This window comes from Canis lupus, chromosome 17 (genome assembly GCF_011100685.1).
Source record: "Canis lupus familiaris isolate Mischka breed German Shepherd chromosome 17, alternate assembly UU_Cfam_GSD_1.0, whole genome shotgun sequence".
NCBI classification, from domain to species: domain Eukaryota; kingdom Metazoa; phylum Chordata; class Mammalia; order Carnivora; family Canidae; genus Canis; species Canis lupus.
In genome coordinates, this window is record NC_049238.1 from 37,271,829 (window position 1) to 37,284,496 (window position 12,668).

A 12,668-nucleotide genomic window follows, 5' to 3' on the forward strand; every position below is an offset into this window, starting at 1 on the left:
TCTTCTGAACCTCATGCCAATGATGAAGCTGCTGCTATTTGCTGATAGGGCTCTCAGATGCTGGCTGGATGCTCAGCTGGATATGTGGCTACCACCTGACCTGGATTCCTTATTGCTATGCTCCTGCCATCTGTTAGGGCTTGGTGCTACCTATGTGGGACTCACTCCCATCTTCCTTCACCAAATGCTTGCAGAGACAGGGCATTCCCATGCTCCCTTGGACACTGTGCTCTGAACACCAGACTGAATATCTCCTGTGGGCATCTGCAACTGGGTTTGTTCCCCTAGCCCTGTGCAGCTTCTCAGGAATGGCTAGTTCTAGAACGGAGAATGCACTGTATGTGTGGACAACTCATGAGAAGTGCTAGCATCCTCTGGTGATGCAGGATGTAGGAATCAAACCAATTTCAAAATTACATTCCAATTCTTTGACTGTTGGACAACAGAATTTATATTCAGTTGGGTTTCCCATTTTTTTAATTTCATATTTTCCTTCAAAATCTCATCCCCATCCCAGAGGCTTATCAAAAAATTCTCCAAAGATCTCTCTTTATTAGGCATTTAACAGACAAATTAGAGATTTTTATTCCCGCTATCAAGTGAATTACATTTTTCAGATCTTTAGGCCAATAATGAAATACCTTCTATCAATTAAAAATAATGTTATAGAAAAGTATTGATGAGATGAAATGATATATGAGATATTGGGGCACCTGACTGGCTCAGTCAGTAGAGCATGTGACCCTTAATCTCAGGGTCATGAGTTAAAACCCTACATTGGGCATGGAGCCTACCTATAAAATAAAAAAGAGAGAGAGAGACAGAGAGTGAGAGATATCGTCTGAAGTAGAAAAGGTGGGATAGAGCACTGGGTGTTTTACTACATGTTGGCAAATTGAATTTAAATAAAATGTTAAAATAGAAAAGGCAGGATACATTGTAAATAGGAAATAATGTTACCAAATAATTTTTTAGACACATTCCTATATTTGTCTGTTATGTAGATGTGAGCATGAAAGATCTGAAGATAAGACCCTAGTCTTAGTCTTTGAAAGATGGAGCTGGTATGTTCTCAGAAACACCTGGGCTGCCTGGAACTCCGGTGTGTGATCTTGGGGAAATTGCGTAGCCTTTATAAACTGCACTGCCTTTTACAGTGGAAGCTGAGAGGACAGCACCCAGACCCAGGATGAGCACAGGATTAAGGGAGTTAAGTAATGCAGTGGGTTTAGCCCAGCCTGGCACACTGAGAGCGAGCAGTAGACTGCTGTGGCTGTTGCTCTTGCTCCTGTGCTGTTGTGCTGCTGCTGGTGCCCTAGCAGCTATGATCTTACTTGGTCATGTGGATTTTCCTCTGAATGGACCAGCTGTTTTTAGCATTGTAAAGCACAAGCGTACTTGTTAAATGACAAGAGCAAATGCAATGCAAAATACAAAATGAAAAAAAAAAAAAAGAATAAGTAAAGCAAGTAAATAGCCAACAGGCTATAGGGAGAAGCCAGTTCTTGGTGAGCTTGATCAAGAAAGGTCCCTTGGGGGTGTGTTGCATGTCACCATTGAAGAAGAGTGAACCGAGAAGAGGTGGATGGGGGTATCAGTGACATCCTGGAGTGCTCTTTAAGGAGAGATGAAAGGAGGATATTTTCTTCTGGGATGTGAGGCCCCACCGAACTGAACTCTGGGACTGGAGTAAAGAACCAGCATGAGAACAGGGATTCACCTGCTCCTCCCCAGGCTCAGTGTCCAGCTCAGACCCTGCGTCTCCCCTTTCTTTTCATTCATGTTTCTTTCCTACACCCTCGCTGTCAGACTAGACTGGCAGCCACCCAGTCTGTCTTAAGTGCCTTGAAATGTGTTGAATGGATGTGGCATAGTCCTTGGCAGAGTGACACTACTCCACAGGAATTTGTTTATTCCTTGGTGTAGGACATAGCAGGTAATGAGTATGACTGATAATCTAAGATGTTGTTTATTACTGGATAAAGGAATGTTACTGTTACATTTGCATATACACTCCCAAACCGATTCTTTAAAATAAGGACCAGATCTGGCCTCTCCATATCAGAGATCCTAAAGGGAGAAGACAAGGTGAGCTCCAGGAACCAGAACTTGAGGATCCTTGGCTCAGGTAAGTGGTACTGACTCCAGCTTAAGAGGCCAACTGACATGAATGGGGAAGCAGAACGGCATCTGGCCCTGCCTACCTTTTTTTCCCAGAAGCATGACCTTCTATGAATTTCCTGAATTTCTAAATATTATCTCTGATACCTGGCCAGAACACCTTGCTCTCAGCCCCAAGAGCAGCCTGATGTCTTCTTGGAGGGCTTCTGCCAATAAGCAGAGCATTGCCGAAGAGCCAGGTAGACAATGGAGAGCTTAGGAAACCTGGAAACCCTGATAATGCTAGCCTTCTCTGATTTCAGATTCTAGGCAAGACTGACTTTAGAATCTAGAAAGTACTGGTCTTCAGAAAAAAATATTTTGGAACCCTCTACATTTTGAGTTTTCTTAGGTGAAAAAAGAGTTATCTCAGATGGGTGAGTGTACTGCTTCTCCAGGGAGCTTTGTGGAAGCCACCTGCATTAATTTTTTTTATGGCAAATTCCATAGTGGCTCATGGAGATATCCTATGTGCTCCAGCCTGTGGGCATCATTCTGTCCTCACCACTGCCTTCATGTATTTGAGAAACTATATTTCTGCTAGATATGTCTTTTTCTGATCATGTGGCTGCCAAATTCTCTGCCTTCTAGATTTAGGGGATGCAGCCAAGTAACAACTGAAACTCAAATAGTGGCTGTCCATGCCCTTAAAGACCTATCAGGTGTCTCACCCTCCTTGAACCATTCAGTGATCATCCACCCCTCTCCTTCCCTGCCTTTGATGCCAAGCCCTAGAGCTCTTCCTTGCTATTTTTAATTTTTGCAAAACTAGTTAGTTCCCTTTGTCTCACTCCTAAGTCCTTCTCAAAGGATTGGGTTTCCACATAAACTGCCCATCTCTGCAAACTTAAGAGTTTTGTGACCTCTGAGAATTCACTTACCTTCAGGTCATCTGTAAAATGGAAATACTAATTTTTGCCTCACTTCCCTCACTGTGTTGTCCTGAACTAACGTTGGGGAAAGTTCTTCATGAACTGAGGAGTGTTTAGAAATCTCTCTCCTCCAAGCTACACTCATCCCCTCCAGGAAAGAAATCTTGTGTTGTTAGGAGTTGAGCCTCCTACGAACTTGGAGGCTCAGTTTTCCATGAAGAGAGGCTGCAAAGAAACTGCCTTTCTCTGCAAAGATTAGACTACAGCAGAGGGTCAGCAAACTTTTTCTGTGAAGGTTGGAATAGTCAGCATTTTAGGCTTTGCTCACCAGAAGATCTCCATTTCAAATACTCATTCTGCTGTTGAAGCTAGAAAGCAGCCACAGACAATATGTAAAAAAGGACATAGCTATGTTCCAGTAAAACTTTATTTAAAAAAAAACAGGCAGTGGGACATATTTGGCCTGTGGGCTGTAGTTTGCCAACCCTAGGACTGGCACAATACACTTTGAAATTCCTATTTCATTTTTATAAAGTGTCAAGATTTGTAAAAATGATATTGTGACCTACAGTTTGCAAAACATTGCTTTGGAGGGGCAAAAACCAAAGGAGTGATAGAAGAGGCATGGTCCAGCTCTACAAGGGCACAAAACATTTCTAAGCAGAGAGCAAGGCTGATGACCCATTCAGCACTAGGGGAGTCCAGCAAGGTTTCCTGGGGTCAGAGATCAGTAGACTGATCTCCTTCCTGTCTACTCAGGTCCTGCCCTTCATCCCAGGCTCCTGTTGAGTCATTTCATCACGTTAAAAATGTCATTTTTGGAGGACTCAGGAGTGAAGATGGAATCTGAAGACTGGGAAAGAGATGAGCCCCATGGCTGCTCAGAAGGTAAGATTCTTGCAAATATCCATAAAGAGCCAAAAAATAACTCCTAAAGTAAGACCTTGTGAGGTCTGTGCACAGACTTGTTCTTCCCTGTTGACCTTGCATGGTTAAGTGACCTTTGAGAATTTCCCTGGTAAATGAATTTGACAAGAGAAATCCTTGAAGGGAAATGAAGCTTTGCCACTGGTGCGCAGGTACATAGGGTGGTTAGATACACAGATCACCTTGATCCAAAGATCTAGAACTTTGAAGTCTTGATTCACCAACTGGATGGCTCTGAATCCTTGAAATGCATCCTTTTCCCTCCCAGCCTGCTCAGGCAGAGGAGAAAGCCAAGTGGTGGGAGGGATTGTCTGAGTCTGGGATGGGAAATGACCCTGGCTCAGGACTTCTGAGTGCCCCAGGGGGGAAGGCACTTGAGCATTGGCTCAAGGGGGATGAAAAGAGGAGGCTTTTAACCTAAATGACTAATGCATGGAGTGTGAAGGGAGAGGCCTGTAACTTGACAGAGGCCCAGCCCCTGAGCCTTCAACTCACACATGGCAATCAGAGTTCCCAAATTAAAAATAGGACATTTGTGTAACAAATGTGGATCTGCCAACAGAGAGGTTTGGAACCAGCCCTATTCCTGGAATATGGGCCATGTGGTGGCTGTAAAGGACATTCTGTTCCTTAGGCAGCAGAAGTATGCACCAGGAAGGCATAAGCACCAGATACTGTAATTTCCCAACTCTAGAGAACTCCAAATGGTGACATTGGGGCCATGTCCTAATTCTGCCTCTGTTTGTTGGTGACATGTGTGGAAGGGGAAGAACCTTACTCTGGCTCCCAACAGAATCCTGAGGATTTCTGTCTGAAACAGGCCTGGGACAGCTCTACCTTCCCCCATCCTTTCTCACCAACGTGCAGTCCTCCTACTTCCTGGAAGCACAGACTGTCAGAGCTGGAGGGACAGACAGGGAAAACAAGGCTCAGAGTGGTGAGAAGAAGAGTTGCTTTGGACAGTCAAATAGTTAGGAAGGCCGAGACTATAGAATCTTTATACTAGAGCACAGGATTTGGGTTTTCTTCTTCCCTTGGTGCTATGTGCTTTTTTTTTTTTTTTTTAGATTTTATTTATTTATTCATGAGAGACAGAGAGAGAGAGAGAGAGAGAGAGAGAGAGAGAGAGAGGAAGACACAGGCAGAGGAAGAAGCAGGCTCCATGCAGGGAGCCCGATGTGGGACTCCATCGCAAGTCTCCAGGATCATGCCCTGGGCCAAAAGTGGTGCTAAACCACTGAGTCACCCCGGCTGCCCGGTACTATGTGCTCTTAATGTGCAAGGGTTGTTTGGATAATGGCCAGAGATTTCATTCGGGCATTTCTCAAACTTAATGTTTTATCAGGTAGTATCCTCCAGATTATTCTCAGAGTAATGTAGACAATGTATACTAAATCCTCTGAATTATTGCAACACATATAATTTAGTTTTTTTTAAATTTCAAGTTTCTATTTATTTTTTATTTTAATTTTTTTTAAATTTTAATTTAAAATTTTTTTATTGGAGTTCAATTTGCCAACATATAGCATAATACCCAGTGCTCATCCCATCAAGTGCCCCCCTCAGTGCCCGTCACCCAGTCACCAACACCCCCCACCCACCTCCCTTTCCACCACCCCTTGTTCGTTTCCCAGAGTTAGGAGTCTCTCATGTTCTGTCTCCCTTTCTGATATTTCCCCCTCATTTTCTCTCCTTTCTGTTTTATTCCCTTTCACTATTTTTATATTCCCCAAATGAATGAGACCATATAATGTTTGTCCTTCTCCGATTGACTTATTTCACTCAGCATAATACCTGCCACTTCTATCCACATCGAAGCAAATGGTGGGTATTTGTCGTTTCTAATGGCTGAGGAATATTCCATTGTATACATAGACCACATCTTCTTTATCCATTCATCTTTCGATGGACATCGAGGCTCCTTCCACAGTTTGGCTATTGTGGACATTGCTGCTATAAACATCGGGGTGCAGGTGTCCCAGCGTTTCACTGCATCTGTATCTTTGGGGTAAATCCCCAGCAGTGCAATTGCTAGCTCGCAGGGAAGATCTATTTTCAACTCTTTGAGGAACCTCCGCACAGTTTTCCAGAGTGGCTGCACCAGTTCACATTCCCACCAATGGTGCAAGAGGGTTCCCCTTTCTCCACATCCTCTCCAACATTTGTTGTTTCCTGCCTTGTTGATTTTCCCCATTCTCACTGCTGTGAGGTGGTATCTCATTGTGGTTTTGATTTGTATTTCCCTGATGGCCAGTGATGTGGAGCATTTTCTCATGTGCTTGTTGGCCATGTCTATGTCTTCCTCTGTGAGATTTCTGTTCATGTCTTTTGCCCATTTCATGATTTGATCGTTTGTTTCTTTGCTGTTGAGTTTAATAAGTTCTTTATAAATCTTGGATACTAGGCCTTTATCTGATAGGTCATTTGCAAATATCTTCTCCCATTCTGTAGGTTGTCTTTTAGTTTTGTTGACTGTTTCTTTTGCTGTGCAAAAGGTTCTTATCTTAATGAAGTCCCAATAATTCATTTTTGCTTTTGTTTCTCTTGCCTTCTTGTATGTATCTTGCAAGAAGTTGCTGTGGCCAAGTTCAAAAAGGGTGTTGCCTGTGTTCTCCTCTAGGATTTTGATGGAATCTTGTCTCCCATTTAGATCTTTCATCCATTTTGAGTTTATCTTTGTGTATGGTGCAAGAGAGTGGTCTAGTTTCATTCTTCTGCATGTGGCTGTCCAATTTTCCCAGTACCATTTATTGAAATTTTTATTTAAATTCTAGTTAACATATATAGTAAAATTGGTTTCAAGTGTAGAATTTAGTGATTCATCACTTACATATAACACCCAGTGCTCATCACAATAAGTGGCCTCCTTAATACCCATCACCTATCTAGCCCCTCCCCCACTTACCTCCCTTCATCAACCCTCAGTTTCTTTTCTATAGTTAAAAGAGTCTCCTACGGTTTGTTTCCCTCTCTCTCTCCCCCCCCCAATGTTCCCTCCCCTATGTTCATCTGTTTTGTTTCTTAAATTCCACATATGAGTGAAATCATATGGTATTCTCCTTTCTCTGAATGACATTTCACTTAGCATAATACACTCTAGTTTTATCCACATCATTGCAAATGACAAGATTTCATTCTTTTTGATGGCTGAGTAATATTTCATTGTGTATGTATACCACATCTTCTTTATCCATTCATTAGTTGATGGACATTTGGGCTCTTTCCAAAATTTGGCTATTGTTGGTAATGCTGGTATAGACATCAGGGTGCACGTGCCCATTTGAACCAGTATTTTTGTATCTTTTGGATAAATACTTAGTAATGCAATTGCTGGATCATAGGGTAGTTCTATTTTTAGCTTTTTGAGGAAACTCTATACTGTTTTCCAGAGTGGCTGTACCAGTTTGCATTACCTACCAACAGTGCAAGAGGGTTCCCCTTTCTCTACCTCCTTGCCAGAATCTGTTGTTTCTTGTGTTGTTTATTTTAGTCATTCTGACAGGCATGAGGTAGTATTTCATCGTGGTTTTAATTTGTATTACCCTTGTGGTGAGTGATGTTGAGCATCTTTTCATGTTTCTGTTAGCCATCTATTCATGTCTTCTGCCCACTTTTTAGCTGGATTATTTATTTTTTGGGTGTTGAGTTTGGTAAGTTCTTTGTAGATTTTGGATACTAACCCTTTATCCGATATATTGTTTGCAAATATCTTCTCCCATTCTATAGTCTGCCTTTTAGTTTTGTTGATGGCTTCCTTTGCTGTGAAGAAGCTTTTTGTCTTGATAAAGTCCTAATGGTTCATTTTTGCTTTTGTTTCCCTTGCCTCTGGTGACATGTTAGTAAGAAGTTGCTATGGTTGAGGTCAAAGAGGTTGCTGCCTATATTCTCCTCTAGGATTTTGATGGTTTCCTTTCTCACATTTAAGTCTTTCATCCATTTTGAATCTGTTTTTGTGTATAGTATAAGAAAGTGGTACAGTTTCATTCTTCTGCCTGTTGCTGTCCAGTTTTCCCACCTCCATTTGTTGAAGAGATTGTCTTTTCCATTGGATATTTTTTCCTGCTTTGTCAAAGATTAGTTGATCATATACCCATGCAGCCATTTCTTGGTTTTCTATTCTGTCCCATTGATCTATGTGTTTGTTTTTGTGAATACATAGATTTTTAATAAGTCAGGACTCTAGCAATTTCCACATTCAGAAACTGAGTTAGTTCTATTTCATCTCCATTTCCACCATTTTTGGCCATGGAAATTTTTTTTCTTGAGAGAGAGAGAGAGCAAGAGAGAGCAAGAGAGAGCACATGGGCACAAACACAAGCAGGGGAACAGAAGGGGTGGGGCAGAAGGAGATGGAGAGAATCTTAAGCAGACTCCATGCTAAGCACAGGGCCTAGCGCAGGGCTTGATCTTATGATCCTGAGATCACCAAAACCAAGAGTAGGACACTCAACCAAATAAGCCATCCAGATGCCCCAACCATGATAACTATTTTTAATATTATTATTGTCTCTCTGCTTTAGTGTTCACAAAACACACACACAAAGAAGTAAAGGGGATCCCTGGGTGGCTCAGCGGTTTAGCGCCTGCCTTTGGCCCGGGGCGCGATCCTGGAGACCCGGGGTCGAGTCCCATGTTGGGCTCCCTGCATGGAGCCTGCTTCTCCCTCTGCCTGTGTCTCTGCCTCTCTCTCTCTCTCTCTCTCTCTCTCTCTCTCATGAATAAATAAATAAAATCTTAAAAAAAAGAAGTAAAGCATTCAATGACCTCTGATGTTAAATCCTTAGAACATCCCAATTGCATGTGCTAACCTCATTGTCTCTGATTCCAGACTTGGCCAGAAGTCCCCTGGAGCCAGGCCCAAGCCTCACTTCCATAAGCTCTGCCCACTCATGTAAGGCCCCTGGGTGAACAGATGAGGGTGGCAAGGGATGAGGAAGGGAGTGGGGTTGGGGGTGGGATTTGCTTAGGGAAGGAGGAGGATCAGAGACTGGGGACACCTAAGGGTGCTGGGATGAGGCTGAGGCTTTTCCTTTACAGAAGTGAATCTCAGGAGGGTCAATAAGAAAGAAGAGCCCTGGGCGGATCTCTATCTTTACAGAGAGGTGCAGGTAGCACATATTTGCTGAATGGCACAGGAGAAGAAAAGGAACCTTCCAGATCCTTCTGACTATTGCCATGGAGTGGGCAACTGACCTCAGAGAACTTCTGAAAAACAGAAACTTGGCCAGCAGGGGGCGACCATGAAACCGATGTCACTTAGTGCCATTGCCACTGAGCTCTGGGCTAGACCCTTCTCACAGGCTATAGTATGAACCGCTAGTGTAACCTCACAGTAACCACAGATGAAATTGTTAACATTACCACTTTTCAGGTACAGAAACTGAGGAAGCGAGGGAGGGTACCTGCCCCAGGTGACACAGGTAGTAAGTGACAGATGCTGGAATTTAAAAGTATTGTAACATCTGTCTGCCCAAGTTTAAGGCTCCCCGCCACCACCCTCTGCACAGGCAGAGTCAGGAGACCTCAGCCTGAGTCCCAGGTCCCCCGCAGGTGAGCCTCCTCCCTGGTAAACTGGCAGTGAGTGCACGCAGGTACATGGCAAGCTCCCATGACTCTGTGAGGGAGGTTGCGTCAAGCACTACTGCTGCTACCATTGCTGCTGTTGCTCCTGCTGTTGTTTGAGAGTGGACTCCCTAGAGAAAAATATGTTAAAACCACTTATACCTCTTCTGTGCCTTGAGAAGGAACTCTGAAGAAAGCATATGGCGTCAGGAATGATGTGAGAAAACACCAACTAAGAGGATACTGTGCAAACCTCAGTGCGTGATGATGGGAGGCCCAAGTCAGTGTGTGATAGGAGGGAAACAGAAGTAACAGAATGACAGGTTTTGGAAATATTTAAGAGGCAAACAGCCCAATGCTAGTGCTGGAAATGCAACTTACAGAGCATGTCTCGGTGTCTCCCTAAACAATCAGCATCTTAAAGCTGTGGGGTGCAGGCATCCATGGCCATAAAATGTCACCCTTCAGATGGCTATCAGTGTATGGTTCTTAGCTCCTAAGGTACTTTCTGTCTAATTTCTCACCCCCCACTCTTCCACCTGGCCCTCCAGTGCAAGGATTTGTTCCATCTCAGGCATTGCTGATGATGCCCCTAGTGAGAGGCTGCAGGAAGTAGGGTTGGAAAGAATAAAGATTAACATGTACTGAGATCTTTATATGGTTCAGACACCTGGCTAAGTTTTACTTATTTGAGTAAGCATGTTAATCTTTCCAACACCCATACCAGGTAGGTGCTATTGCTACACCTGTTTCACGGGTGAAGACATTGGGGTTTGGAGAGATTTAGTAACTTTTCCTAGGTCCCAAAGCAGTAAGTGACAGAGATTGGATAGGATCCATCTGTGAAAATGGATAACCCATGTGCTTGCATGCATGCTGAATTGCTTGTCCAGAGTGAGGTAGAAAGCCTGGGGGCAGGGGAAATCTTCAGTGGGCTGTGATGTTTGAGGCCACAGGCAGGTGGAGAGTTGGTGCTGGGACACTTGCATGTGTGCTAGAAAGGACTGAGTTTTCCATTCTCAGTATGAAGTGTTGATATCTGATTATATTGATCTAGGTCCAAAAGTGAAAGTCTCATACCCAGAGAAATTCAGCATTCATGACCGAGATCACAAAGTATTGGTCCTGGACTGCGACACCCTCAGAGCAGTTCCATTTAAAACCTACATACGCCCAGGTGACTGTCAGTCTTGGTTGTGTTTTCTGTCCTAACAGCCAGGTTAAGACCTTCCTGTAAGGGGCTCAGCTCAGCCTGTGGGACACCTCCAGCTCCTGGAGGTGGTAGATAAGTGGGCAGTACAGCAGAGGAACCCCAGGGACCATTAGGATTTGGATGGAGAGTTTGTAACAATGAACAAATCTGAGGGAAGCCTTTATGGAAGGGATGAAAGAAGGAAGGAGCCAGACAATGGAAGAAGAGGAGGCTTGGACTAGTGGAGGGGGACTTTCACCACAGAGTCATGGGAGAGGGATTACACATCATGCCTGAAACCCCAGAAGATAGAAGGGTCTCTTCCCTGCTCTGGGGACTGACAGGGAAGAGACATCAATCATGTTTCTGATTGTCTTTTTCCAGAGATGTTCTTTGTCTTGGCCTCCTCCCTGAGCTCAGCCTCTAAGGAGAAAGGAAGTCCAATTCTTTTGGCAGTCTGTAAAGGAGAGCTTTGTCTCTGCTGTGAGAAGGACAGAAGACAAAGCCAACCATCTCTTCAGCTGAAGGTGAGCATTCTAGCCCAATTTCATTTACCCTCAGGCACCCCAAAGTGAAGGGCCAAGATCCTAATGCCTCTCACTTTCTACAAATTCTTATCTTGGTCAATATAACAGGGACATTCACCTTTCTGAAAGCATTGGGTAGGAGTTTCCTGCCCTACTATTTGATTCTGTGCTCCAAGAGCACACATGCTGGGTTTTCTCCCTCTCAGAGATTGTACTGTCTAATCTTTTACCTTGTAGAAGAAGAAACTTACCAACCTGGCTGCCCAGAAGGAATCAGCACGTCAGCCCTTCATCTTTTATAGGACTAAGGTGGGCTCCCAGAACAGATTGGAGTCAGCTGCCCATCCTGGATGGTTTATTTGTACCTCCCGCAATTCTGGTGAACCTGTTGGAGTGACAAATGTTCTTGGAAAAAGGAAACACACTGAGTTTTCATTTCACAGAGCTGAAACAAGTCCCAGTGAGGTTAGCGGGTAGGAAATTGCCCCATCAAATGCCTTCTTGTGCTTTCCTTTCTAACTCAGACCAATTATAGAAGGATACAGAATATACTTACTCTTACAGAATATACTTACTCTTTCATCTCTCATCAGTACTTTGAGAATTTGTGTCTTTAGGTCAAAATAAGAAAGAAGGATTAATTAAAGAGTTTTAGATGAAATAAAATTCTGGTTGGAATGATCCCAGCCTCTGCTTATTTATGGCTTACCCTGAAAAATCAGTCACTTAGAGCCTGTGTTATATTGCGTGATTTGCCCAGACAGAGTCTGAACTTGCTGCAGAAAGTAGCAGTTAGCTGATGCTATGCTCTAGAATTAGCCATTCCTACTGGGGTTTAACAGGCACTGGAGGAAGTTCACAGAAGTAGTTGTCTGTGTCTCGAACCCAGTATGACAAGAAGAAAAACACTAGTGAGTCACCATCTAGCAAAGTGATAAGTGGAAAAGGTTGAGGTGGGTCCCAGACAAGGATCAGGGTGACTTAAAACGTGGGAGAAGCACTGAGATAAGGAATCTGGGTCAAGGGACAGTGAGGAGACCAGATGAGCAGCCAGCTGGCATGTGGGAAGTCTATCAACAAGGGCAAATTCCCATTGCTAATTTGGGCTCAGATTCTAGCAAAGAGTGATCCGCAGGTTGATTGAACAAACAGAAATCTGGGGTGTGGAAGCAGGATATGGGATTGAGAGAGAAAGGTGGAGGCTTGGGACTTACTTGTCTACTGGTTACAAGCAACAATAATTGATTTAGGCATACTTAAGCAAAAAGTATACTAAAACAACAAGGAGGGCAGCCCAGGTGGCTCAGCGGTTTAGCACTGCCTTTAGCCCAGGGCCTGATCCTGGAGACCTGGGATTGAGTCCCACGTCAGGCTCCCTGCATGGAGCCTGCTTGTGTCTCTGCCTCTCTCTCTCTCTCTCTCTCTCTC

The 12,668-nt window shown here is 43.8% G+C and overlaps 1 protein-coding gene across 1 annotated transcript; it reads left to right on the forward strand.

Moving 5' to 3' along the window:
• The first annotated feature begins 1,658 nt into the window (after positions 1 to 1,658).
• Positions 1,659 to 11,922, forward strand: IL37 (interleukin 37). Its single transcript, XM_038561486.1, has 6 exons — positions 1,659 to 2,128; positions 3,792 to 3,920; positions 8,788 to 8,850; positions 10,579 to 10,698; positions 11,098 to 11,240; positions 11,478 to 11,922. The coding sequence occupies exons 2-6, from the start codon at positions 3,842 to 3,844 to the stop codon at positions 11,715 to 11,717; spliced, it is 645 nt and encodes a 214-aa protein (XP_038417414.1). The 5' UTR covers positions 1,659 to 2,128; positions 3,792 to 3,841; the 3' UTR covers positions 11,718 to 11,922.
• Positions 11,923 to 12,668: the final 746 nt, after the last annotated feature.